Below are 27,990 nucleotides of genomic sequence, written 5' to 3'. Positions count from 1 at the left end.
CTATCCCCTTCCTATACATACATACACGCAAACACACTCCGCTTGCATATATAGACATCATACGCTAAGGTGTAACTGGTCTTGATTCTACCGGTGCAAGTCACTATGTCGTCCCGCGATTTGAGGGGTCGGGCGTGTTCAAATTCAACTGCGGCTAGTGCTTCGCGACTGCTCTGTCTGCCATGGGAACTCGTTGAAGTTGAGCTTCCGAAAGAAATGGATGTTCCGGTAAGTGAATCACTATTTTCTGTTGGAAACGGACGTGTAACCGTCCGGGGATATACGGAGGAGTCACTCGTTGCGCCCCCGTATTCGAGGGGTACAAACTCTCACGATATAGCCATCCGTAGTCCTGTAGTTTCCTTGTACGGTGGTATTGGCAATGATGTCATCAAGGTGGGGAACAGGAGTTTGAGCAACAGTCATCTCCTTGGAAACCCATCTTCACCCGTTAGGTGTGACTCGTTACCCACCGAGGGGCACCCGACCGCCTCCAAAGAATGGAAGCCCCCTGAACGAACCCTGCGTGGGACTTACGTCAACGGGATCTGCGAGGAGCTTCTGTTAACCCATCATCAGCAGCAAAGGGCATTCACTGTTGGAACTTGTGCTCGTGAGTCATTTCTTGTATGTGCGCCGGATGCCTTTTGCATCGACGTTTTTGTCGGAGGTGAGCACGTGAATTCAGAAACAGGGATCATACTTTCGCACAGACGCACGTTAGATTATCACACGGGTGAGCTTCGTCGGCACCTGGTGTGGCAATCCAGGAGTAATGGGCACGAGGTGACCATTGAGTCTTCAAGAATTGTTTCCCTAACACGGAGGAGCATCGCAGCAGTTAAATATTCTGTTAGTGCCAAGAACGTCTCCAATACGAATATCCGCATCGTATCTCGTACCATTGTTCCTTCGGGTGTGCGACAACACCTTAAGATTGAAAATGTTATGACTAGGCGCACTCTGCATGACGCTTCGACAGCGGTGCTTGTGCGCACACGAAATAGTTGCAAGCGGTTAGTGGTGGCTGAGTTTGAGGCTTGTCGTAGCACGCACTACGAGCTCATTAACACACAGAGTGTGCCGACGTTTTCAACTGTTACAAGTGCAGTAGGAGCACATGGTGCTAACACTCCACCGTGCGCCGTAGCAGCAGATGCGTCTTTAGCTGCAGGCCGGACACCATTGGCTTCGCCTAAGCCGATGGCACAACCACAGCCGCAACCAACACCATCCTTGACCTTCCTCGCACCGAAATGTTCTGAGATACGAAACGGCGCAGAAACCATCTACACCAGCGTAATACGTGAGTCTACACGGTTTGAGCTTACCAAATACATTGCCTTCCTAGTTGACGAGGATGCAGCACCGGAGGATATTTGTGACCTGGGAATGCACCGTGCTCGAGAAGCGGCTGCTGTCACCTACGAGGCCATCTGTCGCGAACAGTTGGACGTTTTGTCAAATTTCTGGGAGAGAGGGAATGTACATATCAAAGCCAGTGGTCCGTCGCTTGAAAGTGCGATGAGATTTAACATGCTGCACCTTCTTATGTCGTCGGGAGGGTTACAAATGCAAAGTCACCCGTCGCGTGGTTTTATGAGTCAGCTGCAGGGAGGCATGCACCAGTGGGATGTAGACGCGTTTATCGTTCCTTTTTTCTCACATGTGCGCCCCGAAGTCGCACGCGGGTTGTTGCAGTTTCGTATTGACACGCTGCCGCAAGCGAGAAGCCTTGCGGCGGACGTTGATCTTCCACGAGGTGCACTATACCCACAGAGGACTGTGAACGGTTTGGAAAGCAATCCTCCGCCGTTCTGCGCGGCCTTCCTGTTTACAAATGCGGTTGTTGCGTACGGTATGAAGCAGTATATTACTGCCACAAATGATTTCTCCATTCTACCGCAAGGTGGTGCTGATGTTCTCTTTTCTACTGTGCTCATTTGGCTTATATGGGGTACGTGGGATAAAGCAGAGTTCCACGTTAGATCTGTGGGGGGACCCGATGATTACAGCTGTCTCGGTGATAATAATTACTTTACAAATCTCATGGCAAAGTTTCACATGCAGTGGGCGGTGCAAATAGCCGCATCGATGCAAAGAGACTATCCTAACGAATGGGAAGGCGTGAAGGAGAGATGCCAACTAACTGATGATGACCTTGCAATGATGGACAAGGCCGCTGCAAAGGTGGTACTAGTTTTCGATGCCAAAAATCGTGTGCACCCTGTTGATCAGTTATTCATGAGGAAGAAAAAGTGGAAATTTGATGAACTGAAGAAGAAGAAAAGTCTTCTATTTCGTACGTTTGACCCTTCTGTTGTTTACCGACATCAGGTATGTCGCATTCCCGACGTGGTTCTTGCCTCGCTTTTATTGCCGGAAAAGTGCACAAAAGACGAGGTGCGTGCCAACTACAATTTCTATGAGCCTATCACCACAAGCGATTGCTCGCTTACCTCGATGATATTTAGTATCATTGCAATACAACTTGATATGTTGGACAAGGGAATGCACTATTTCCACCAGGCTCTCTTCAACGATATTGAAAATGCGCTCGGTAATACAGCCCGCGGCATCCACTGCAGCTCCGCGGCGGGATCTTGGTGGTGTTTGACCGTTGGATTCGGTGGAATGAGGGTAGTTGATGACACACTGCACTTTAACCCTGTTCTCCCTGACGCGTGGGAGGAGTACCAGTTTTTTGTGCGCCATCACGGTTGCCTTATCAAGGTGCTTATTACTCGCAGGATGGTCACATATACGGCTGTGGAGGGGTGCTTCGACAGGTGCGGTTTGCCGATTTATCATACGGAGACCAACACCATCCACCTGAAGGAAGGCATGTCTGAATCCGTGAGGCTTTACCGCGATGTTCGCGTATTTGACTTCGACTGTGTGGTGTTTAATCTTGACAGTTTGATCGAGGACCTGGAGGACCATCACTACCGCGCATGGAAGCAAACCCTCGAGAAATACCTTCACGAAATGGGGCAAACTTCATTTGTGCTTACAGAGGACATATATCTTGCATACCTCAAGAATGGAAATTCGTTCACATCATCTCAACGCCTTCTTGCGAAGAACGGCATTACAAACATCCCTCCTGGTTGCCCAGATGATACCGTTGAGACGGACACAGTATATGGGTTGCTGCAGCGCAAGCGGCATAACTTCCGCGTTCAGATTCGGGAGGAGGGGCTCAAAGTAAAAAAAGGGGCGCTGCACCTCATGGCGGAGCTCCGACAGAACGGCATTTCCATTGGTTGTGTGACAGACAGTAAAAGTGGTCAGTGGATGCTGCGAAGGGTGCCACAAGTTATGTGCCTAATCGACCGCTGCATTGATGGAAGTGATGGGGAAGTTCTTTCCCTCTGCTGGCGCCCGGAGGTGGACTACTTCTGCTCTCTGTGCAAACAACTCAATACCAGCTTCGAACGGACTATCGTTATTATGCGTGGGATTGGGGGGTTCTCGAAAAGCGCACTGGAACAGTTCAAATTAGTTGTGGACGTGCAGCGCGATGCGGAGTATGTGCCGGGTGGAGTGCATCCTGTGAATGTGCCGTGCATGAGCGTGTTAACACTCGGCAAGTTGGATGAGTATGCCTCGAAAAGGAAATTAGTTGCCGTAGCGGGGGATGCCGATAGGCCCGCCACCGCACCAAATAATATGGAGGGCGCTCCACCGGACCAGTTGGAATGAGTGACCACAACCCTTCCAGCTACTTAAGCACGCGTAGGATGGGGGAAAACGAAAGCGGTTGCGCGTTTATTTTTTATATTTATTTGTTTGTGGAAACATATGTGCGGAACGGATAGGGATCTTTGATCATTTATGTTGCTAACATTGTGTAATAATAAGCAACCTAATATGTATACATGTGCATTTACTTGTTTGCATCCATCTAGTTGACGAGGGGAATGAGTCGTGATGCAAGATTGGCGAAAAGATGAAAGGATGTGAAGGGGGAAAATGGAAAAATGGGCGCCGAGTAGAGCCGCCTAGCGGGCGCGGCAACACCAAAAGGATATCGTGGCGTGCACTTCGCTGGCTGAATGTACCGTTGAGACAGAAAGTGATGGTTCAGCTGATTCATTTCCTCCCTTATTATTTTTGTTTCATCAGTTAAGTAATGCGGTGGGGGCTGTGAGGAGGCTCCAGTTGTGAAAACCCGCTCGTTGCAGATGTGTTTATTGTTAGTACGTGTTGTGCCACCACAGCAAAGATTGTTATTATTTTGTTCTTTATTTGTTCAATCGCACGTTGAAGTGCGGAGGGGAGAGATAATAAGATGGATTGAAGGAAATTTGTGATATTTGTTTCCAAAGGGCAAATAAGCAGGTGCGCTTGCATTTGTGTTAATTAAAAAAGAGAAGAGTGAAACTCAGGTGGAAAGGAAAATGCAGGTCAAATATCGGTTGTAAATTTTTTAATTTTATTTTGTTTGCCTTTACGATTTTTTCTTTCTTTATGGCGACGGCGCTGTTCTTGGATGCAGCAGCCGCTGCAATGCCTTTCTTCTACAATTACTGTACATTTAAGCTATTTTTCAAAATCAGTCGTTTAGGAAGTGCGGCGAACCTTTCTGTGGTCAACTTCAGGCCATATGTGCAAAAAAGGGGGAAGGGAAGGGGGAAAAAAAAGACGAGGCATTTGCATGCGTATGGAAAGGAGTATGGAAGGGAAAGACAAAATATGAGAAGTAATAACAAAAAAGAAGCATACGGAGTCGGATTACTTGCTTCTTTTTTATGCCCGTTCTTCACGCATTTCCCGCGCTTGTTCACCTGCGCCAGCACGAACCATCACTTTGAATCTCATCGTGGGCTCTTCATGGAGTTTGCCATTTCTGCATCAATGCGTTATCTTAACTTTACCTTATGCGGGTATCATGGTAGAAAGGTAGCTGGATCAAAGCGTAGGGGGTACTATAATTAACTATAACAGTAGTAGTGTTTACTTTACAGCTTATTTCCCTTATCCTTTAAAGAAAAAAAAGCGCAAAAAGGGAAGATTATAAGTGTAGGAGGAAGGAGAGGAGTTTGATTTAACAATCGCATTTGCACTCGCAATAATTCTGCACGTTCCCCTATGAAGAGGCAAAGAACTGCATCCAGGGGCCTATTGGCATCCGCGCGGAAAACCCTCTACCGCCAGCGGTGGTTGGTTGCTGCCGCGGCGGCTTTTCTGCTTGTCGGCTACTTGCTGCACGAAACCCAGGAGAATAGCCCTTTTGGTCCTCTAATTGATGCCGTTGCCGACGATGCGGCATTCCTTTCGGAAGCGCTAGATGCGGCAAAGGTGGACCAGAAGGAAGAAAACCTCGCGCACTTCAGCAGGGGTATGATACAAATTGGAAGTACATTGGAAAAGGTCGTTGGGGTTGCGGCGAGAAACAAGGCCGAACCAGCAGTTATCATGGAACCCTATATAAACCGTGCCGTTGCCATTTACCGGAGTGCGGTGGATTTTGCATTACAGATGCTGGATCCTCTGCTCAAACGGGAGGAACAAAAACAGAGGGAAAATCAGCCGATGTGGGGCGTTAAGGGCGCCGTTTCGTACGCGACCACAGTTGTCCTTCCTGAGTATTATTTTGCCATTGATGACACTACCTCACACAGCGCGACGCTGGTAAGGGGAATGCAGCTTCTTCTGCAGATATCAAATACGTTGCCGATCGCTGAAACTCCATCTCCACCCACCAACACTACTCCCAAGACTTTGGTTGATTGTAGACGCCACGGGACTGACTTGGAGTGGTTGCAATTTTGTGTGAGCAGTTTCAAGAATCGCACAACGTTAGCGATTCGTCGCGCCGCCGTACTAGAGGAACTCATCGCGCTGCACCCCGAGTACGCACCGCTGCGCCTCCACTACGCAGCTGCCATAGCATTAGATCGCGATGTCATCCAAGCACACACCGTGGTTACCTTTATAACAGGTGAGATGGAGAAGTCAAGTAAACGTGCTTATCCAGATCCTCTCCACGCCGCTATGCTCCGCCTCTTAAAGGCGTTTGTACTGCCCTTCGACTCCTCCCCCACTCCACCAAGCCCTTCCGATTTGGACTCCGCAGCGCGCGAGGCATTAAAGGGTGTCGATGAAATTGGAAACTGCAGTAATCTCATTCGGCCTTTTGGTGCCGAGAGTAATAGCAGTTGGAATCGCCGTTTCCGTGGCGTCAAACGTCCAGATGTTATGGATAAGTGGCAGGCAAAACAACTTTTGAAAGCTATGAGGATGCTCAAGCAACGTCTGCAAGCAGGCAGCGAGGGCTCAGATATTCTTCCCGCTGGATTCGCTGAATGCAGCTGATGCACGGCATTCTCTTCATTGTTAATACGGTGTCTCTGAACTGCTCCCCATATTGGCGGATGCTCCGCTGTGCTTGGAAAAAGAACTAAGTCGTGGCTCAAAAAAAAAAAAAAGCCAATCCTTGTTACCAACACTGGTTGTTCATGTTGCACAATTTCATGTTTATTTTTTTTTCTTTTGCAAAACTGTTTAGTTTTGGAAGTTAACAGCACAAACGCAACGTTGGCACCGTTTCCTTTTATCCCTTGTGTAATGTATGCGACTCGTGCTAAGGTGCTGTTGTTCCGGTTAGCGACTTTCGTGCTTGTGTCTGTTGTGCGTGGCCAAGAGGAAGTCACTGAACACAAATACAACATCGTGTTCTCTCGCGACCCAGTCCCCAGTGGACTAAGTGAGGAACAGTACTATCCAATGCGGCTTAGCAACGGTTCGGCCTACTTGTGCGTGCTGCCTGACATTACTGTCGAAGAGAAGAAGACACTTCAGGCCGAGGACAGTGAACTAGATGTTCCGCTCTCCTTAGAACATGTGGCTGTGGTTAACAGAGCGCTGAAGAACATGTGCTACACGATGGAGGAATCGTGGTGGACGTACCGATTATGTTGGGGGTCAGGTGTGGAGCAGTTTCACCGTTCTGCGGTTGCCGGGGATAGCAAATCGAATGCTCCGAAGCAAATGAAAGAGGACCCGCACTTCGTGTTGGGAGTGGCCCCACCGGCGGACGTGTTGGACTTGCGCTACGGCGTGAACACAAAAGGCTTGCGATATATTTACACCATATACAGCGATGGTTTAACGTGTGATCTCACACAACTCCCCCGGACAACGGAGGTGCAGTTGTACTGCGCACGCGAGGGCGAAGGTAACAGTCCAACTATGCGTGTGCGAGAGGCAGAAGTGTGTCGCTACATCGTTAGTTTAACAGCCAAAGAGGTGTGTCTACTAGGGTTGAAGGAAATTCAACAGCGGTATGGTGTGATTACGTGTCATGAAACAAAACCCACGAACACAGTAGATTGGAACAATAAACAACAGGGTTAGGTAGGCTCTGAGGAGGCGTCGGGTGCTCGTGTACGGAACGGCGTGGTGGGGTTGGCGGAGAACTGCTTCTAGCCAACAAGCTATCCGGTGTCTGTTGCTATTGGGTGCCCTCTTTTATCACGTTTGTCGTGCTTCCGTTCGTATAGGTGTGTACATATATTTTTATGTGCGTGGGTGTATTATTTGTTGTTGGCGTTGTTCTTTCCTCCACATTTTCTGCCATTCGGGGTAAACCCCATGGGTGTGAAGCAAAGTTTGCGCTGGTCAAAATGTAACTTTTAACAGTTGGAGCTTTGGGCGAAAGCCACTTTCTCGGTGAGGTGGGCCGTCCACTTAAGTGTTTGTTTTCTCCCGTTTTTCCCTTAAAATCAACCCGTACGTGTTGCCCATAGCCTGTAACGCAAACGCACGGAAGGGGGAAAGGTTATGCAAAATGCGGCCCCAGGCTGATAGAAGCAGCTTCCTACACGCCCCAGTGACGGCCGTGTCTGTCAGTTCATCGTGGTTTTGCCTCGCGGTTGGGCACCGTGTGCTGGCCTCATCGGTCGATGATGACATGGACCACGGCAGTGTATTTGTAGTTACAGAACTCCCTAATGGTGCGGTGATCACCGCCTTAGAGCAGCACAGAATGAGTTGCATTGCCACAAATGAACTCATCACTTCAGCTGTTGTAATCGGAAGTGCGGATCGCGTGTACGCTGCTCCTCTGTATCGGAATGAGCTGCGTGAGGGAGCCCCCCCTGCAGCGAAGCCGCACAACAGTGTGTTGTTGCTGTCGCTCAATAATTTTGCGCGGGTCCTGTACATCCAAAGTCTTGGAGACGTTGCGGCCATTTTGGTGCTAACGACGCTCAACTCGGCACACGTAATCCCTGAACAGCACTTGATGGTTGGCTGGGACGCTTCTGCGGGGGTCGCAAGGAGGGAGGAGAGTCAAGGAATCGTGTTGAGACGCACCGTGAAAGGACTGGGAATTGCCTTAGCCGCATCGGCTCTGATGACTGCGGACAGATACAACATCCTGATTTTCACCGGTACGTACGCCGGGGGAGTTGCTGTGTGGAGCGTTCCTATAGCGAGCGCGGAGCAGCAGCTAAGAGGAATGGATGATGGTACTGAGTCACTTCCCGTCCTCTCACGTATCAGTGCCCACAGCCCCGGTTGTGCTGTGTTTGCCGTGAAGGCAGTTGCGATAGGTGGTAGCGGAGAGCAGCGCAACGGATCTGCGGTCACTTCACGCATTTGCGTGGCCACTTGTAGCGATGATCGTACTGCCGCAGTATATGTCTCACATAGCGATCATTCCGTCGGGGAAGACACGTGCACTGCGGGCCATTATCAGTTAACGGAAAAAACGAGGTGGGTTTGTTGCTGGCGCGGGAGCCGGGCGGCGCTCGCCCGCAAGCGCCTGTTTGACATATCCATTCTGCCGACGCGGACACATTCAAGAGTTGTTGTTGCTACAGGTGGTGAAGACGGTACTGTGAATGTCTTGTGCTTTAACCAGGGGGAACTAGAAGCGGCGGAAACACCGTTGAAGCCTCAAACTATTCATTGTCGTACCCACCAGCATGAGGGTAGCGGGGTGTACAAGGTAGCTCTAGTGGAGCACGCTGTGAGCAGCGGATATGTGACTGCCGTCGTCTCTTGTGGATTCGATGGGTGCGTTTATTACACAAGGCTCCAGCCGTCAGAGTTGCGAAAGGCAACACTTATCCCGTGCACCCCCATCAAGCAGAGATGCCATGTAAGGGGGCTGCATTGCGACGATAATGGAACGTTGTTGGCGTGCACGGAGGATGAGTTTATCATTATTCATTTTCACAAGGGGGACACATCCCCGCACGAGCAGCGTTTCCCCCTTCCTACAACTTGTTCGGGCAAAAAGGATGTACCGTCATGTCTTAGTGCCATCACCTCCTTGTCGCCTCCACTGGTCCCGTCGAACAATTTTGCACCAAAGCACATCGCACTTATAGGTACAACGGGGGGAGGCGTATATGGAGTTCTGTATGGCGCATGGTATTCAAATGCAGCAGAGAAGGAAAATGGAGGTAGAGCTCCGACTACTGTGGTGAAGTTGATGACATCATCCTCCAAGGTGCTCTTTGTTCGAGGATTACAGTATCAACAACACCTAGTCTTGGCTACTGTCCATGCGGGTGGTCAGCTTGTCGTCTCTGCGTTTGAGAATATTTACGAACGTTCAACTGAATGGCTTTCTGCTGTCTGCGCGGGTACGCACACTACCGCCCTCACTCTGCGCCTCATGAAACGGACTTTACGACGAGAGTGTCTCTGTATACTCACTGGTGATGATGAAGGTAGCCTCTATATTCACACAGTGGAGCCGGGCGAGTCACAGGAAACTCAGCCGCTGGCGTGGCGGGACCGCCTCTTTCAGTCTCCGGTAGCGGCTGTTGACACCGAAGAGGTGGTCTTGCCAACGAGTAATTCTGAAACACGGGTCACGGTGTTATCGCATCAGGGTGAATGGCGAGCATTAGTTGTGGACAGCGATGATATTCTGAAAGTAGATATTCGGTCCATCTCCTGTCCACTGCTCCTGCCGTGGCGTGTCTCCACCGTTCTGGCCTGGAGCAATGGTGCGGCAAAGTGTGGAAAGGGCAGCAATGACCTGAGTTTCGCGGTGACATTGTTTGGTACAGATATCACCGTCTTTTCCAGGCGCTCGCAGATTAGTGGTTGGCACCCCATTGCCCAGTGTCATGAGGTGCGAGCCCCGCGGTTGCTAACAGCAGCCGTTTCGTCAGGTGTAGCAGCCGATGGAGCGGAGGGAAAAGGGCAGTACGCCTATGTGTGTCACTGTTCAAATGGAAGGGAAGGAGAATGGTGCGAGTACAACCCAGAAAACTCTTCGCGACTCTTGTACGGTGGTGTGGCAACGGGTCGGGATTACAACACAGTTATTGTTTTACCAGAGCCGGCCGCATGCATACTTTGTGGAGCGGAGCAATCCACAGTAAGTGTACTGAGCCTTCCGTCGAAGGCCACTAACGCCATGGAGACACCACAAACCCTCTCAGGACCGCATGAGTCCAATATACTCGGAATGTCGTATTGTAGCATTGCCGATGGATCGGTGACTTGCGGTGAGGAAGTCCGGTTTGTAACCGTCGGCAGCCTCGCCACTGTTGCCGTTTGGGAGTGGTCGGTCCGCCACAGCTGGCGTGTAATGGCCCACATGAATGTGAGGCAGCAGCGGGTGAGGGGCAACGGCGACTCCGCTGTTGACGGCCCTACAGCCACCACCAGCCAGTGTGTTCCGCGGTTTCTTTCAGTGTGCACAACAGCAAAAGACATCGTCGTTGGGGGCAGCGACGGTGCACTGAGGATATTTGGGTTCACCTCCAAGCTGATACTTCGACAAAAAGTGGTGTTGGACCCTCAAACACCGCGACCCGTGACTGCCGTGTGTGCCCTTAGCATAATGGGGGGGCTCGTCATAGCGGGTGACACTGGTGGGGCGCTGTGTGTGTGCTGTGCTCAAAAAGGAGAGGTATTATCAAGAAGGGTTTGGAAGAAGGTGGCTGTCGACGCCCTTTCGGTTGAGAAACAAGAGCGGAGAGAAGGAACTGGAGCCGCATCGTGGCGTGTGCTTGCGGCGATGGACTCTGGTGATATCGTGCTTGTGCGTGCTTCAACGCAGGGAATAGAGACGTTGAGTTCTGTGCGCGTGGGGTTAACGGCGGGTCGGGGGGTGAGTTGGATAAATTGTGGGGAAACGGAAAGCATGAAGGAGCACGATGGGATGGCAGTTGCGGTGAATGATGAGCGGCTCACTTTTCTACAGATTAGGGGGGACGTTTTCCACGTAGCAGGAGAGAGGCGTGTAAACGTCCGCGGGGTCAGTGGGCTTGCCATCGACCCATCCGCATCACCGCCAGATATGTGCGTGGTGGTGGGTCAGGGTGTTGAGACCGTACCGTTACGATGGGAATCATGCTTCGTTGCATGATTCATTTCTTTTTCACCCCTTAATCGTTCTAACGTTGATAGCTTAATATTTACCGGACCGCAAACTGTGTTGTGCTTCTGGTGAAGCTTCGTTGCCGCCCTGCCTGGGCGAACCGGTCTCTGCATCACAGTTAATTCTTGCTTTCGTGAGTTTTGTTTGATGATAAATACGCCCTTTGCACTCCCGTTCACTACCTCTCATCGCCATCTTTTCCACCCTTGCATAAACACCTCGCTAAGTGCCGCCAACGTCTAGCTCAGGTCCCAAAAGCGAGCGCCACGAATATCGCGGGTGGCACAAAACCTATTTGTCCGGTCACTTCGCCGTGGATGTGTTACTGCCGTAACTTTTCTTAAAAAGAGAGACAGCAGCCGCAAAACGGTAGGAGAGAGAGAGAGAGCGAGAGGTATCAGAGGGAGAGCACAAAGATAAATCTCAGCATCACAAGGAGCTTAGCTACCACACATAGATGGTGTACAACAAAGTGCTGCGAGCTTTAGTTTGTCGCGCTGCTGCATATAACCGTCCCTTCAACAGCCACGACTCCCTGCTGATATTGAAGTCTCTCCACACATTGCGGTACCGCAGCAGTGAGGTAAAGGTGATATGTGAGAAATGCGCCTTCGCGATAGCCTCCGCGCACATCTCCGTGCCGGTGGAACGTGTGATTGAGGCTCTGAATGCCCTCACTTCTCTTCAAGCGGGAAGTAAACCAGTGGTGTGGGAACGCTTAGCAGCGCGGTTGTTGGAAGTAACAACAAGAACTGCCTCCCCACAGGCTGTGCAAAAAGCCGCTGTGGTGGTTGTTAAACTGGGCAGGCGATATGGTAGAAGGGATGTAGCAGAGCACATATTTGATGTACTAATGGAGCTGCTGCCTCTGTACCCACAGGATGTAGCGCTGCGGCTAGCCGTCATTAGCGTGTTTCCATACACTGTTTCCAACAACGGCAGTGGTGCGGTAAGCATCGGGGGACAAATTGAGGGAAACACGCGTGTGGATGGAGTTCTCAATGCGGCCCTCCACTTAGTTGAGACTGGGACTCTTCGTACTGTGCGAGGTAACAGTGCACTACAAGCGCTCCACATGTATCCTGTTATAGCGTGGTGTTGGAAGGAGTCGGGCATCCACGGCTGTCAAGTAGGCGATGAATTAGCCAATCCCACAGGCGGTAAAAAGCAGGGTCTGTGGGCAGATCCATGGGTGAAAGTGAAGAATGCTTTTTTTGAAGATCTACGTTTACACACCGTCGTTCCAGGCGGTTATGCTCAGTTTCTGCACGACTTCCTTTCGTCATGTGCCAGAAAGGGCGATCAAAGTAACGACTACCAATTCACCCTTAAACTTCTCGGTGTGGCCCTGCACAGGGACTTCAAGAGGGCGTTGAACTCATACGACGTGGCCAAAATGGCGACTGTAGTAAGCGGTGAGGTTCAGAGGCACGGCAGGTATTTGGAAGAAACGCAAAGGGGTGAACAGAAGGATCAAGGGGTTGTGCCTCCAAGAGACGAAATTAGTATGATGTTGCTTCGAGTTGTGGAGAGCCTTGTAGAACAAGTGCAGTTCTTTTACAATACTTCTTGGTCATGTCGAAACCAAGTCGGTAACACTGGCAATCGTGTCGACCAAGTGGTCATTGGTGCTGTGTGGGGAGCGGTGCAGAAGTTGGTTTGCACTCTTCCCGTAGAACCAACAAAGGTGAAGGCGCTGATGGAAATGCTGGTCGGCCTGACCAGCGACACGGCTGGTGATCTTCAGAGCGTATGGTCGTGGGTGTTCTACTCCATGAGTATGTGTGCGCGCACCCCTGTGTTTACAGAAGAGCTTAGTCAGGCGGCTAAGAAGGTTGTGAAGGAATCTTCCATTCTTCGGAACGGAGATCACATGTTTGAACGCCATCCGTTCTCAATGCGATCTGCCGTCCAGGCCCTCTACGCGGTTGCGTTGTGGGTGCCGGATGGGGTGACAAAAAAGGGTGCAGGAGAAAAACAAATCAATGAGGGTAATCCTACTCACTGGGGTCCTGCGCAGTTGCTAGCGGATAAACTGGTGAAGCAACTGGAGCAGTGCCGCTACAAGGAATATCTCGCGGATGACCTACCAATGCTTCTTCGAGCTCTTGTCAACCTCACCGAAGCCGGCATCCTTGAGCCAAAAGAGCATTCGTCGGCGCTCAAGTTGGTTGAGAATGTGCTGTATTATATGAAAGGCTTACGCGATGATGGGTGGTGCCACAGGCATGGTATTAACGTTTGTTGCAGTCTTGTGTCACTTGGTGAGTATCTACTCGGCAACGAATTGGTGACAGACGTTGTCAAATATCTAGCGAGTGGAATGTCCGTTTCTGTTCCCGAGAACCTCGAAGAGCTCCGCCGACTATTGAGGTGCATGCTCTCACTTAAGCATAGCGTCCCTCCTGCCGCAACCGATGCAACGACGGGCCTCAGCAGTAGTTCTGTAACACTTTTTAAAGCCGTCGCTGACTGCATCCTTCCAGTTGTGGTAGAAACAGTGCAGCGCATCTGTGGTGCCAGTAAGAGTAATAGCACGGGAAAGAATATTTCTCTTGCTCTCAGCGTTACTGAGCTCGCTTCCAAACTTGGAGCCACTCTAACATTCACGTTTTCTGCTAACAAAGTCGGCGAAATCGTTGCCAACGGTGATTTATGCTCGTCACGAACGGTCGTTGAGCTAAACGTCCCCGCTCTACTTGAAAAGGTTCAGATGACAGCAGCAGATTCAGCACATATGCTTTACTTGATTAGCTTTGCTTTGAGTAGTGTAACCGTCTCTCAGAAAATGTGCAGAGAGTCCAAATCGTGCATACTACGGCTTCGTCAGGCCGCCATTAGCGATAAACCACCAGGTAGCATGCGCGTGGAGACCTTAGTGCACCTACTTCGAGCAAATGCTAAGCTGCCAGTGTCTAAGATTCTGTTTGATGAAAGGGATCTCCTGACCATAATGGAGGCTGTGTGTTACCATCTAACGTCCTATCGCGAAAAAACAGCGGTGTTGAAACGTGGCGGAGATGCGGAAAGGGTCGTGCACGCGCTGGTCTACTCGCAGGTGCTTCTGCGGCTGAAGCGTACCCTGAAGAGTTACGCAGGTTTGATGGAGACAGTGAGTGACATACTCAGTAAGATGGAAGCGGAGCAAACGGAAACGCCCGAGACATTGTTTCAGCTGCGTCTGTTATGTGATGCTGGGGAGATTGTGTGGTGACATGGAACACAATTAAAATCCGGCTACTGTGCCATCATAGATGCGTAAGAATAAAGGGGGTTTGGGACACCTGCAGGTACGTGCGCACAAGTCACTTCTGTTTTTTAAAAAACTTACTTCGTTCGGGCCCCCGTGCCGTCCCTTCCTTAATGTCTTATTCATACAACCGCTTTTATTTCACCTGAACTTCACGTCATGCACTTGCTGCTATTTGTTTATCGCTTTTTCCCCCTAAACGTGGAGTCCTTCAGCAGAAGGGAATTGAGGGGGGGGCTGGGGCAGTTTCTTTACCGACCCCAAAATAACCTAACGAGGAACGAGAAAAAGGAAAAGAGAAGGAAGTAAAACCTTAACTGCAACGAAGCACGGTGCTACTGAGCAGAAAGAACAAGTTATTGTCACCACACTTTCTTCTTTTTTTTTCCGGATAATGTCAAGTTCGCGAAAACGCCCCCGCGAGAGTGGTGTTGGTGATTTACACATCACTGTCGAGGCCCAACAAGCAGACGGTATTCCCCCCACAGCTTGTGCCCGACATCTTTCGTTGCTTTTGCAGCAGCGTCAACAGCAGCGGCTGCGACTTGCCGCGGCCCCTCTTTCTTTCAGCTATGCACCCGTCACTGTCCTTTCGCCATGGCAGCGGGTGACTCTGTCCTCTTTCCAGCGTCTGCACGGCAGTGAACAGGATGAACGTCACGCCGTCGGCCTCCGCCGCGCGCTCCAGCGGGATCTCGGGCGATACATGGAGGACACGAAACGCCGTGAAGAGCGCATTCGAGCGGAGCAACGGGAGGCACGTGCAAGGCTTGGGGCTAGACTCTCCACCGCTGTGGGGAAATTGTGGTCGAGGCGTGGGGACATTTTCCAGCAGCTCCTGGCGGTCGAGTTTGACGAGGTGAAACAACGTCGGGCGGAGCAACGGCAGGAAGATCTGTTGCGGGAAGCTGAAAACCTCACTCGCACGCTCTTGGAAAGCATCTTTTCCGATGTGAAGTGTAACGATAAAGATGATGGGGGGAGAGGTGGGAACATCAGTGAAAATGTGGTTGCACTTCTGGAGGGCGGGGATGAAACAAATATAAGCTGTGGTGCACAGCTGGAGACCTCACTGTCATTACTCGATACTCAAGGGGGCAGCAGGCAGCTGCGTGACTATCAACGCTCCGCTCTCCGTTGGATGACAAACCTGTACAGCAGGGGGCTGAACGGTATTTTAGCTGATGAAATGGGGCTTGGGAAAACTATTCAGACAATTGCATTGCTTGCTTACTATGCTGAGTACAAGAACGACTGGGGACCTCACCTTATTGTCGTCCCCACAACGGTTGTGTTAAACTGGAAGGCGGAATTCCAGCGCTGGTGTCCGGGTCTTCAGGTCATTGTATATATGGGCTCAAAAAAAGAACGACATCGGGTGCGACAGGGGTGGATGCAGGAGGATGCATTTAATATTTGCATTACCTCGTACAACCAGGTGGTGAAAGACCGAGTGGTCTTTCGCCGGCGCCCATGGGGATTCCTCGTCCTTGATGAGGCGCATCAAGTTAAGAACTTTATGAGCAAAAAATGGCAATCTCTCTTTGACCTTCAGGTCGAATATCGGCTGCTGCTGACCGGCACGCCTCTACAAAACTCTATAATGGAGCTTTGGTCTCTTTTTCACCTGCTCCTTCCGTCCGCATCGGCGTTTAGCTCCGATCAGGAGTTTCGCGAGTGGTTCAGTAATCCCATGGAGGAAATGGTCACGGGGCGCGCCGCCCTCAACGAAGGTATCGTGCGTCGGCTGCAGGCTTTGCTTCGACCTTTCATGCTTCGACGACTGAAAAAGGACGTGGAGGCACAGCTACCCTCCAAGACGGAGAAGGTCGTCATGTGCCGACTATCACGGCGACAGCGAATGCTCTACGATGATTATATGCAGCTGGCAGAAACGCGTGAGCGAATTAGCGGTGGGGCGCGCGGCGTATTGGGAGTTTTATTGGCACTCCGTAAGGTCTGCAATCACCCAGATATGTTTGAGGAGCGGCGAACCGTTACGCCAATGGCCTTAGACCATCAAAGTGAGATTGTGATTGAAGTCCCACGAGATGTCTTGCTTCGTGGAAATAACTACAGCGGCTGTTACAGGTTTCAGAAGTGGAGGTTATGCATCGACGATGTATCCCTCCCTTCCCAAAGAGGAGAACCGCATGACGTGGCACGTGTGGAGGACGGCACCTTATTCGACGATTCCTGGTTACATTGCACCAAGTTGTATGTACTGACAGTAGATCATTGGTGGAGGATGCAAGAACAGGAAATCAGTCGGTACATCGCCAGATACTCGACTGATAACTTCCATTGGCCATCTGATGTGCCCCGGATCCCGCCAGGGAACGAAGGGTTGAGTGAAGACATCATGTCGGTGATACAGAACTACGTAGAGGAAGAAATGATGACGACGGACCAACGCCGACGTATGACAACTGCCATACAGGTAGAGCGGTATCATAGAATGAGTGCTTCAGTGTGTGTAGGGTACCCAAATTGTCTTCACATTGCTCTCCCATTCCAGGAACAAGAGGATGTGCGATGGGGCGAAGGGAAATGTTGCGCTTTGTCGCACTTACCAAGGGGATTGAGGCCGACGTTGAGACAACGCGTCAACGCTGTTCTCCCCATAGCGTTTAAGGTTGCTGTCTACGTACCAGCCGCGGTAGCCGCTCGACCTCCGCGGTTGCACTGTCGTCTACCGGTGGCCCATTATCAGTCATTCCGCGCACACTGCCGAAGGAGCCTTGCTCCGTTGCTTGCCATAGCTTTACCTCCACCAGCTTCGCAATTTTCTCGTAAGACGAGTAATCGCGCAAACTTATTTGATGCTTCGCCCTTTCTTTACGAGCTTTGGCCACTCTACGTCCGTCGTTGCTTCAGCTTCCCAGACAGGCATCTGCTTATTCACGACTGTGGCAAACTGCAGTTCTTGAAACACTGCCTCAAGCAGCTGAGGCGGGAGGGGCATCGTATGCTTATATTCACACAGTTTGTTCACATGCTCAACATACTGGAACGCTTTTTAGCCCTTATCGGTTTGCCATACCTGCGTATTGATGGTAGCACGCAGCCGGAGCGGCGCCAGGCATACGTCGACTGGTTCAATGAAGATGAACGCATTACGTGCATGATTTTGTCCACCCGCTCGGGCGGCATCGGACTCAACCTGACAGGAGCGGATACGGTGATTTTCTACGACAGCGACTGGAACCCTACAATGGATCTCCAAGCGCAGGACCGTTGCCACCGCATAGGACAAACAAAGCCGGTGACAATATATCGGCTTATCAGTGAGCATACCGTGGAAGAGAGTATTTTGCAAAAGGCACGCGAGCGGAAGAAACTCAACAATGTGGTCATCCGTGGAGGGCAGTTCCATGCCATGGCAAACGTGGATGACGTCTATGAAGACACTAGTGCAGCCTTAGCTGCACTGTCGAATCCCGTGCAGTTGCGAAGCTTTTTCCACGATTTGGATGAAGACGCCACTGTCGTGGCGGACGACCCTCTTCCAGGCAACGGACACCAGGACAACGGTGGACGCTGTGACATTAAGGAAGGTAGCGGAACAGAAAACAACGAAGCAGTGGACATCCGTGTGGAAATGATGAGACTGGAGGATCAAGAGGATCGCGAGGCACAGCAGAATGTGGAGGAGGAACTGCGCAAGCTTGAGGAGCAGAAGCGGAACGATGAAGAGGAACTTGGTGATGAAGATAAAGATGAGGAGGATGAGGATGAGGACGGGCACCCACAGCAAAGGAGAGGCGAAGGAAGAGAGGAAGGGGAAATGATGGCAGACCCGATGGTTGCCGTCAGCCTTATGTCGGGACGCGGATCGCCCGCTGTGCTCCAGAAACGACGTGACATATTGAGGCGTCAGCGGACTCCCCTCGACCAATTGCTGTCGCTGCAGTACGCTGTTTGCCACAACGTCGAAGCGCGACGGCGTTACGCTGGGTTGTGTGAAAGTTACGCACGGCAAGTAGGTGAAGATGAGTTGCCTCTATTTACGGAAACATTTAACTCGTAATTCCAGCGAAGGAAAAAGGAGAGTGCCCGAAGAGGGGTGTGAGGTTCCGAGGGCACGGTTTTGCGATGCCTTGTGCTCCTCCCGCTCGTCGTTTTGTATGTTTTTACAGGTACCCAGCTTATTTTGCCATGAACGTTCATCGGGACGAACAAAACGGCGGGTTGGCGCATGCACCGGAGAGTTTGTCGGTTGTAGGTCATCGATCCAAGAAGCCGGAGCTGGAAATGATTTCGGAATACCCGAGGGCGCACGTAATGAGACGTGACCCCGAGGTATGCGTTCCGGGCGGCGTTTTTAGCGGGCCTCGGCGCTACAACTCACTTTTGTCTTCGGTCCTGGATCCGTTGTGCGCTGCAACACGGACCCTATCAATGTCCGCCTGTCCTCCTGTATTTGCACTGCTTCACCCTGTATCGCAAGTCGTGGCCGTTTAATAATGAAGTGCCATACCGCGACGCATTTCGTTGAGTGTGGCTTGGCCCTGGAGCCCGCTTGACTTACAGTGTGGCTCCTTCTGTTTTTTGGGGACAAAAACGTAAAAATCTCACCTCCCCCCCTCATGGTTCTGTTGTACCCGAATTTAAGACGCGTTTGCACCTGTCAAGAACGTAGGTGTGACGGTTTTCCGAATAAAGGTCTCTCTATCCCCCCTTCTCCTTTTGTAACCACTGTTCCGGTTGTTCCCCTGTATGCACGGTAGTGAGGGAAACGTGAACCGGTGCACTGGTGAGTCGTGCATTAGTAAGAAAGGGAACCATAGTAGCAGCGCAGGCATATAGATTGAAATGGAAGTGGCATTCACCATTTCGCCGGGAGAACGGCAACATGTGGAATATCTTGCAGACCTATTTGCAATTATTCTCGCGATTGAGAAAGTGGAGAAGGCCACGTTACGCGATATCATTACGCAAGAACAATACAGTTCTACCATTACACGGTTGTTAGACAAGTACAAGTCTACTGTTACCTACCTCGAACAAAGTCGCAATCCGTTCTACTCCACTATTGACTCGTTTTGGGAGAACTACGGTTCTAGGTGTCCCGCTGCCCGCACGCGCATTCAGCTTTCGTTTGATGACGCCAAGCAACAACAACAACAGCAGCAAGACAGTGATGTTAATGGTACTGTGGATCCTAGGCTAGTGCTAGAGTGTGGTCAGCACTTCATTACACTAATGGATTCGCTAAAACTACAACAAACGGCGGTTGATCAGTTGTACACGTTACTTGCAGACCTTGTGCGTGGCTTGCAGCGGCTTGGTGTCACAGATCAGAGCTTCTTTCACCGTCTTACGACGTGGAAAGAAAAGTTTGATACCATGAATGCCTCAGACGAACTGAGTGAACGGGACACACGCGAGTTTGCGTTTGTTTTGGAGTGTGGCTACCAGGCCTTCCACGCGTACCTTAGCGAGTCATCTGCGCGACGGCCAAAGGCGTAACGCATCTAATGGGCTGTGAAAGCATTAGGTAGAATTAGTCAAGGAGGAAATTGCTGAAGCCTAAGTTGGAGGATTGGAGGTTTCCTTTACAGACTTGGGCGTTACACTTGAGGTGTGGAGTTAGCACAGATTCATTGATATCGTTCTCTTCTTTCGATGCACAAGCGTCGTTGCCGTCAAGTAAGAAAATAAATCATCCTGGCACTTTTGGTACTCCACTCGTTTTTTTTGTTAAGTCCACAAAGAAAGTAGAAAGGGCGACCATTGCATGTCACGCTACATCCCACCACACCGAAAACGCGCCAGTGAAGTTGAGAGCGGCAATAGTAAAGGCCCTGGAGATGAGACCGTCCAGCACGAGGCCTGGCGGGCACTAGGCCGCAGCATCACAGGTATTGTGAACAGAGTGAGCGGTGAAAATGTTGAATTATCGGCAACAGAGCTGTTCCGTGAAAATATAATTCGCGGTCGCGGGCTGCTCTGTCGTAGTCTTATGCGGGCGCAGTTGGTCAACCCTGACATAACAAACGTGCTTGCAGCACTTGTAAGTCGCGTGAACAAAGAGGTCTCCACTGTCGGGGCCCTACTATGCAAGCGGCTCGTGGTACAGTGGCGGCGGCTACATCGGCGAAAAGACTGGGAAGGCTTGCGATGCGTAAGTCGTTTCATTGGGTGGTTGTACGTGTTCAATATAGTAAACGTGGAGGTCGTCTATCAAATCATGCTCACACACCTTACGGCGGAGCCGCGTACTGACGATGACGTTGACCAAGCGGCCTCATTGTTCCGTGAGACGTTCCGCTCCATGTCACAGCGTGCTGTCTCCGAATTCCACATGCACGTGCTGACGCCTATCCGTGACCTACTTGCAATGGACAACGACGAGTGGCGGCTCTCAGCGCGTGCCCAAACACTACTAGAGGGATGTTTACACGAAGTACAGCAGTGGGAGCGCGTGAAACATTCGATGAGTATAATCCCGGAGCACCTCCTTTTAGTGGATCCCACAGGACAGAACTGCCACGAGGTGGACTTGGAGGAAGTGACGGAAGCAGAAACAGAGGAAAAACTTGACCGCTTCGTCTACGACTCGGAGTATGAAGCCCACGAAGAAGCTTATGAGAAGGTGCGTTGCGCAATTCTGGGCGATAACTGGGAGGCGGAGTTGTTGGAGGGGATCGTTGCCGCAGAAGATGCTGATGAAGAGGAAGAGGAGGGGGAGGGAGCGGAAGAACAAGGGGAGACGCAAGGCGGTGTTGACCCATCTAAACAACTTATTGATGAGCGGGAGCGGCAAATTCGCAGGGAGGTGTACATGGCGATGCGTAGTAGCGTTCGGGCGGACGAAGTGGTGCACAAGATACTGAAGTCCATTCAACCGGATGCGGAACGTACCGTGTGCTTTATGGTGATAGAAGGCTCTTCTGAGGAGACCTCCTACAGGAAGATATACGGTATGGTAGCAGAACGACTGTGTAAAAGCAACACGAAGTTTCAAGGATATTTTGCAGAGGCGTTCCGTCTGCGGTACACGCGTGCCGAGGATCTAGAGGAAAAACAGATCGAGTACACATGCAAAATTTATGTCCACTTACTCAGGACGGATTCACTCCCATGGCACAAGTGTCTTTCCGTACTTGATATTGTTGAAAACAACATGTCACAGCGTCTAGTCATTCAGTGGCTTCTACAGGGGCTTGCAGAGGCAATGGGAATGCGTGCACTCATAAAGAGGTTTGAAGACGACAAGGAATTGAGAATCAGCACACACAAACTCTTTCCCATAGACTCAAACACTTCCGAAGAGGAACTGGAGCGGGCGGTTAATATGTTTGAGGCAATGGGGTTGGGTGACTTGGGAAGTAAAACAAGAGGACGGCTGGAAGAGATCCGCGCCGCAAGACGAGCGAACAGCAGTCACCATTACTACGGGGCTTCGGGTGATCCTAGTTATTGTGACAATCAAAAGAAACCCAGCAAGCGACTTCGCGATGGCGCACTGGAGTACGCGTGAGTGAGAATCTGTCATGACTTGTGGAGGCCAACTTTCGTATGTGGAAAAGAGGCAACTTTTTATTTTTCCAACAGTACTGCATTAACGTGCAGTGTTGTCTAAAACCGTAAGGGTTTCGGATGGACCCTTTTCCCTTCGAGTTAAAGGTTAGGGATAAGGAAATTCCCCATAGGATGATACCGCGCACTCATGCAGCGTTCGTTTACTTTGGTGTAACTTGTTGTGGAGAGCACTGGCGTTGTTTCTTGTGTTGTTGTTTGCGCTGTTTGACGGGCTCTTGATCACTAGGCAAAAACAATTTTTTTTTCTTAACTGTACTTCTGTCTGTTGTAAGACGAATAAATTTTAGATATTTGAATTTCCTGAAATAATATATTACGGGTAGTTTAGAAAAGGCAAACTTACAAAAAGAAAATAAAGAGAGGAAAACAACACTATTAGACAGCACCGTACCAGTTACATACGCCTAAATATTTTATTTGGTAAACACATATTTAGAAGAAAAGAAAGTGTGTTTCGGAAAGGAAAGAAATTTGTCAAGGGGAAAGTCAAAGTCATAATAGTAACCTATTGAAATGCAAGCCGACACATTTGCTTATGCGCGTGTGGTCGTGCGAGTTCGGCCCTTCACCGACGAAGAGGCGAAGGTCTGTCCTGAGGACAGTCCCGTTCCGCGGGAAATTGTTGTTTGGGATGGAAACAGGACCTTAACAGTTCTCGATGCTACCAACGAGTTTCTACCACGCAAAAACGGAAAGTTTGAAGTGCAAAAAGTGATGTGGTCTTTTGTGGACGACTACCAACCAAGCGCGGTGGTACATAAACAAAAGGATGTTTACGACGCAATTATGAAACCTGCTATTGGGCGTATCCTAGACGGGCAAAACACCGCGTTTTGTGTAATGGGAGGGGCGGGGAGCGGGCGTGTGTATTCTCTCTACGGCAATAGCGTCGATGGATTAGAGGGCGGCATTCTTCCACGCTTTACTGACGAAATATTGGCCGCCTTCAAGCGCGAAAAGCGGGAGGACAGCACTGTCAAGTGCCAAGTTGAGGCAATTGATGTGTCCAACGAGACCTATGTGGATCTGCTTTCGCCAAAGCGTAAACCCGGGGCTAACGCTCAACAGGAGTACAAACTCGTACTTGATCCAGTGGAGGGTACCAAACTTCAGGGGGTGACGCGCGTTGATGTGCAAAAACCGGCCGACATGCTAAACATAGTGAGGCAGCTGTCGCAAGTGGTGCCCAAGCGTAACTCCTGTCACACTGTCACTCTACGCATTGTTGAGTCCTTTCAGTTCACTGATCCCGAGCAAGGTCAGGCAGTCACAATGTCACGTCGCGTAAACGTTCTTTTTGCCCTTTTGCGGAACATGCCGCTCGGTTTCCAGCGCTGCGTTGACATTGCTGTGGAGCGTGACAGTGGTGAGAACCCTTTGGGGAAGGTGCCAACACGCGACACGGCTTTTACGAAGCTCTTCCCTGACTTACTGCAGCACGGCTACCACTTGAATTTCCTTTGCTGCGTCAGCCCCTTCTATGAGCATGTCCGTGAGACGATGCAGACGCTTACAGTAGCAACGAAGTTATCGAAACTGAAATGCAGCCCGAAGCGCTCACAAGATGAGGCACTGGTTCAACTGCGAACACTGGCTGCAGAGGTAAAGAATCTTAAGTCCGAGATGGTAAAGCAATCAGAGTCCACGAAGATTGTACAAAATGAACTCAATGCACGTGAATTGGCGTTGATGAAGCAGGAAGCCGCCCACCATGAATGCCGGAACAAGTTGTTGGCATCTTCAGAGAGATTGAGCATAGCAAGGACAGCGTTCAAGTTGAATGTGATCCGCACGACAGTGCATCGCAAGAAGTTCCAAGATTCGGTGAGCAAGTTAAGGCGGGCTTTGGCGGATGTGGAGGTGGAAAAGGACAAAGCGGACGCCAATATGGTTGCGGCATCCCGTGAGACGGGGGAAATTGAAAAGAGGATACTCCACACAAATAGGCAAATCAAAACTCAGGAAGAAGTTAATGCTGTGTGCGAGGAAAAGGTTCAGAAGCGGGTTGATGGCGAAACGAAGTTGAAGAAGATCCTCGCATTCTTGAATGCATCTCCCGAGGAGAGGTTGCGCCTAATCGAGATGGACGTGGAGGCCAAAGAGCAAGGGCGGGCTGAAGAGGAGCAGCTGGAAAAGGAAATGGCAAAGATCACAAAGGAACTTGAGGAAATGGAGGCACGTTGCCGGGCTATCGAAAAGGAATTCGAATCGGTGCATCAAAAGGAGGGGGTAACCCGTGAGAAGGTGGACCTAAAGGCGAGACTCAGCAGTATGGAAAAGGATATCGCGGGAAAGGAAGAAGAAAACAGGCAGCTGAGGATTCAGGCCGAGACTAAGTCTTCAGGATGCCAGTGTGTTACCATGTAAGCGCGTAGACGTTTGCTGTACTCCTCCATACCGTTTCCATGGTGCATCGTTCAAACGTCCAAGCCAGAATCCGTTAATACACCCCGCGGTTTGCGGGTGACATACTGCGCGTGGGTCCACATGATATACCCACCTGCTTTTGTAATTATATACGTGTGTGTGTGTGTGTGTGTGTGTGTGTGTGTATAAATTAGGAAGTGGCAGCTTTGGTTGGTTGGTGAGTGAAGAAAGAGGAAGGGAGGTTCGTTGGAAGGAAATTATTCATCGCCATTTCCAAGTCTGTAAACACAGAAGAACCTCACGGCCACCACCATAAAACTCGTATCTGAGATATTTGTTTCCAGATAGAACTACTGTATAAGAAAGAGAAATAACAAGGTCCGTTCTTTTTTTCTATTTCTACTATTCAATAGGACAAGAAAACGGAGCACCGTGGGCCCTTTCGGAGTCGAAGGGATGACAGTTGACGACGGTAGAGAGAATATAGCAAGGGGAAAATAGATGAGCAGTGGGTCGCGGCGCAAGCGTCAGGAATGCAACCCACACACCAACATCATTTGTGTTTTCGGTGGTTAACCAACTTCAACCGTTTCATGCGTAAACTAAAAAAAAAAAACGGCCGCGGTCGTAAATGGAGGAAGCGTGTCGAAGGGTAAAGGGGAGCTACCACCAGTCTCAGGGAAGGGAAGAAAAAAGAAGATGTTTTGGAGGCGTTGAGAAAGAACTGAGGAAGTAAAGTGGGTCTCTTGTTCTTTTTTTTTTTCATTTTCTGCTTGTTTGTTTGCCGCCAAAAATCAAAAAGGTATGAACCACTGCAGAGTCGAAGGTGGTGCAGGAGAAATAAAGGAGTGTACATGGCCACGAACTTGTACATCAATTCACATCGACGTCCCATCGGTTCGGAATCGTTTTCTCTTCTATCTTTGGAAACGTCTTCCTTACTTGTGTATTTTTTTTTTCAGAATTTTCGGCCGTTATCATTTTTTCTAGTCTTGTTCGTCCATTTCCCCCCTTCTTTGATATCCCACTCTCTGTTGGTTGATTTTGTTCCGTCACCTCAACAAACATTACGTGGTCCCTCACACCCTGCAAGCCTACGGAAAACTCGATAAATATGATAAAGTTGGTATTTTTTTTTTCTTGCCCTCTTCCTCTTTCGACTGGCAGACTTAACAAGGGTTACGATTAGAAGGGTTTATATTAATACGTGTGCGTCTTGTGTATTTGATAGGCTCATTTTTCATCAACTGGTGGCTGCTTGTTCGTTTGTTTGGTGTGAGGAAATGCGACTCTGGGGGTTCCTCATGTGGACTCTGGAAAGTAACTCATGTTACTGATGGGGAGGTGTAATACTTGCCCTCTGTTGTAGTTTGCCTCTTCCGGTTATTCGATCCTCGGGCACTTCCCCTGTGGCGTTTCCCTGACCTGGGGGAAATGAGAAGCTGTGAGAAGATTTGGACTGGTGAAATACAAAAAAAAAATTGGTTAAAGGAATGGAAGGCGACGGTAAAACAAGTAGAGAAGAAGCCGCTTCCGTGGATGCCGGAGTGCTGTACGGATTTCGTTTTCAACCCACTGTGTGCACTTATGTATGCACGCACGTAGGAAATGTTTGTTTGGTAAAGAATGAATCTGTTTCGCCCTTTTCTCCTTCTCGTTTTGTGTGACTTTAACCAGGGAAAAAAGGGGGGAATCGAAAAGAAAAAAGAGAAAAAAGAGGGAAAACAAAAAGAATGGTGCTCCTCTCTGTTCTGGATAAAGCAAAGGACATGGCTTCGCGTCTTCTACCAACGCCTTACCTGGAACTTGTAGAGGAGGCCACTGAACCATGCTTAAGTACTCCTAAACTATCGGCTGTGACGCTGCTATGCGACAATGCCAATACGCGGGCGGAAAGCGTGGCCGATGTTGTGCGGGCTGTCCGCCGCCGCATCGCCAATTCTGATCCAACTGTGCAGTATCTCACAGTTATTGTGCTGGAGTCGCTTGTCAAAAATTGTAACACGAAGTTGCACACGGAAGTCGCTGCGCAGAAAGGCATTGTGAAGGAACTGTACAACATTGCCACCCGCAGCGCTACCAGTGAGAAGGAGTGCTTAGCGAAGGAAGCAGCTTTGGCGCTCATTCTTAATTTCTCTGTTTGGTTTGCAGGGCATCCCAACAGCCGGTTAAAGTTCTTGACGTCAGTCGCTGAGGCTGTTCGACGGGCTGTAGGGCCCAATGCATTTGATGGAATCCAGCCCGACATTGATACGCGACTCTCCATGGCAGTAGGCCCAACGGGCCAGCGCACCCGTCCCCCGGCGAAGCAACCGAACAAATCAATACACCATCCACCAGAAACTGGACTCCCGCCGGGAGCACACGTGGTAGACGCAATTGGCATCGTTTTACCAACGGACGAGGAGCTAGGTACCATGCTTGACGTATGTATGACCCTTGCAGAATACCTCAATGACATCAAAGTGAACGAGGACGGAAGTGTAGAAATGGATGACGTTATCGAGAGTATTCTCAGTAGTATACGCAGCAGCAATAAACTAATTTTATTGATCCTTGGTTCTGATCTGAAGCCGAGTAACAGGGAAATGCTTGTGGATGTTTGCAACAGCCAAAATAATCTGATGCAGCGCCTGTCCAAGCGGGCACCTTCACAAGATACACGACAGGGCGGCACCACAGCACAATCGACTTCAGATTCACTGTCGGGGGCCTCGGTGGCTGCGACCGCTAAAACGCCATCAGCAAGTTCAAAAATGACGGCGGCAAGTGCAGCAAAGCCAAGTGCCCCACCCGAAACCCCAAAGGAGCAGCCGGTGAAATTGTTGGGCGCATCTCAAACAGTGAAAAGGCCAGTGAAGCCAACAGGGGGTGAAAGTGCCGCACATCCACAAAACCCTCTTGACCTACTTGACGACCTATTCCCGGCTGCGCCCGCCCAGGCTCCTGCAGCGGCACCGCCGGCAGTTGAGGCGGTGGGAAAGGGAGCAGAAAATAACTGTGAAGATATGTACAGTAGTGAAGAGGTTTCTGAAGAAAGAAACCGGAAACCGGTTAAGCACGTTTATACCGATTTTGAAGACCTTTTGGCGCGACAGGCACCAAAGTAGTGTTAGCAATAACTCTCCACTGGGTGGGTAGTACACCAAGTATACATGATATTAGCATGGGTAGATTTGCGTGCGTGCGTGTTGGGTCGTTTTACGTAATGCAAATATGTTCAAGATCCTTTTCGTCTCAACTGGCATTTCGAATCAAAAGACAAGGGGGAAAAAGCAAAGGAAGGAGATGGCGCAACCAGATCCTCATTTTTTGTTCCTGAATTTGTACCGGTGGTTTGAACGTAAGTGGAGCGTTGTCGCAAGCTCTGGTCCCATGCGTTTAGTGCAGTTTTTAAGTATGGTACCGTTTTGTAGCGCTCGCAGGGCTCTAAGCATCATTTTTGTGGATACCACTACGCGAAAAAAAA

The 27,990-nt window shown here is 50.2% G+C and overlaps 10 protein-coding genes across 10 annotated transcripts; all 10 read left to right on the top strand.

Moving 5' to 3' along the window:
• Nucleotides 1-105: 105 nt before the first annotated feature.
• TEOVI_000782400 (glycosyl hydrolase, putative) lies at nt 106-3,705 on the top strand (the record flags this gene model as incomplete). Its single annotated transcript, XM_067222380.1, has 1 exon — nt 106-3,705. The coding sequence occupies one exon, from the start codon at nt 106-108 to the stop codon at nt 3,703-3,705; it is 3,600 nt and encodes a 1,199-aa protein (XP_067078481.1).
• A 1,389-nt stretch (nt 3,706-5,094) lies between these two features.
• Nucleotides 5,095-6,321, top strand: TEOVI_000782300 (uncharacterized protein; the record flags this gene model as incomplete). Its single annotated transcript, XM_067222379.1, has 1 exon — nt 5,095-6,321. The coding sequence occupies one exon, from the start codon at nt 5,095-5,097 to the stop codon at nt 6,319-6,321; it is 1,227 nt and encodes a 408-aa protein (XP_067078480.1).
• A 252-nt stretch (nt 6,322-6,573) lies between these two features.
• Nucleotides 6,574-7,362, top strand: TEOVI_000782200 (glucosidase II beta subunit-like protein, putative; the record flags this gene model as incomplete). Its single annotated transcript, XM_067222378.1, has 1 exon — nt 6,574-7,362. The coding sequence occupies one exon, from the start codon at nt 6,574-6,576 to the stop codon at nt 7,360-7,362; it is 789 nt and encodes a 262-aa protein (XP_067078479.1).
• Nucleotides 7,363-7,795: 433 nt separating this feature from the next.
• TEOVI_000782100 (uncharacterized protein) lies at nt 7,796-11,344 on the top strand (the record flags this gene model as incomplete). The annotated part of the gene is made up of 1 exon (XM_067222377.1): nt 7,796-11,344. One exon carries the CDS (start codon nt 7,796-7,798, stop codon nt 11,342-11,344), a length of 3,549 nt encoding a protein of 1,182 aa, XP_067078478.1.
• Nucleotides 11,345-11,813: 469 nt separating this feature from the next.
• On the top strand, nt 11,814-14,570 carry TEOVI_000782000 (uncharacterized protein; the record flags this gene model as incomplete). The annotated part of the gene is made up of 1 exon (XM_067222376.1): nt 11,814-14,570. One exon carries the CDS (start codon nt 11,814-11,816, stop codon nt 14,568-14,570), a length of 2,757 nt encoding a protein of 918 aa, XP_067078477.1.
• A 430-nt stretch (nt 14,571-15,000) lies between these two features.
• TEOVI_000781900 (SWI/SNF-related helicase, putative) lies at nt 15,001-18,636 on the top strand (the record flags this gene model as incomplete). Its single annotated transcript, XM_067222375.1, has 1 exon — nt 15,001-18,636. The coding sequence occupies one exon, from the start codon at nt 15,001-15,003 to the stop codon at nt 18,634-18,636; it is 3,636 nt and encodes a 1,211-aa protein (XP_067078476.1).
• Nucleotides 18,637-19,421: 785 nt separating this feature from the next.
• Nucleotides 19,422-20,078, top strand: TEOVI_000781800 (vacuolar sorting-associated protein-like, putative; the record flags this gene model as incomplete). Its single annotated transcript, XM_067222374.1, has 1 exon — nt 19,422-20,078. One exon carries the CDS (start codon nt 19,422-19,424, stop codon nt 20,076-20,078), a length of 657 nt encoding a protein of 218 aa, XP_067078475.1.
• A 268-nt stretch (nt 20,079-20,346) lies between these two features.
• On the top strand, nt 20,347-22,092 carry TEOVI_000781700 (Pre-mRNA-splicing factor CWC22, putative; the record flags this gene model as incomplete). Its single annotated transcript, XM_067222373.1, has 1 exon — nt 20,347-22,092. The coding sequence occupies one exon, from the start codon at nt 20,347-20,349 to the stop codon at nt 22,090-22,092; it is 1,746 nt and encodes a 581-aa protein (XP_067078474.1).
• A 575-nt stretch (nt 22,093-22,667) lies between these two features.
• TEOVI_000781600 (kinesin-like protein, putative) lies at nt 22,668-24,521 on the top strand (the record flags this gene model as incomplete). The annotated part of the gene is made up of 1 exon (XM_067222372.1): nt 22,668-24,521. The coding sequence occupies one exon, from the start codon at nt 22,668-22,670 to the stop codon at nt 24,519-24,521; it is 1,854 nt and encodes a 617-aa protein (XP_067078473.1).
• Nucleotides 24,522-26,254: 1,733 nt separating this feature from the next.
• On the top strand, nt 26,255-27,631 carry TEOVI_000781500 (VHS domain containing protein, putative; the record flags this gene model as incomplete). Its single annotated transcript, XM_067222371.1, has 1 exon — nt 26,255-27,631. The coding sequence occupies one exon, from the start codon at nt 26,255-26,257 to the stop codon at nt 27,629-27,631; it is 1,377 nt and encodes a 458-aa protein (XP_067078472.1).
• Nucleotides 27,632-27,990: the final 359 nt, after the last annotated feature.

This window comes from Trypanosoma equiperdum, assembly GCF_001457755.1.
Source record: "Trypanosoma equiperdum strain OVI genome assembly, contig: ctg_1620, whole genome shotgun sequence".
NCBI lineage: Eukaryota > Euglenozoa > Kinetoplastea > Trypanosomatida > Trypanosomatidae > Trypanosoma > Trypanosoma equiperdum.
This window is presented reverse-complemented; position numbering and strand designations above follow the sequence as displayed.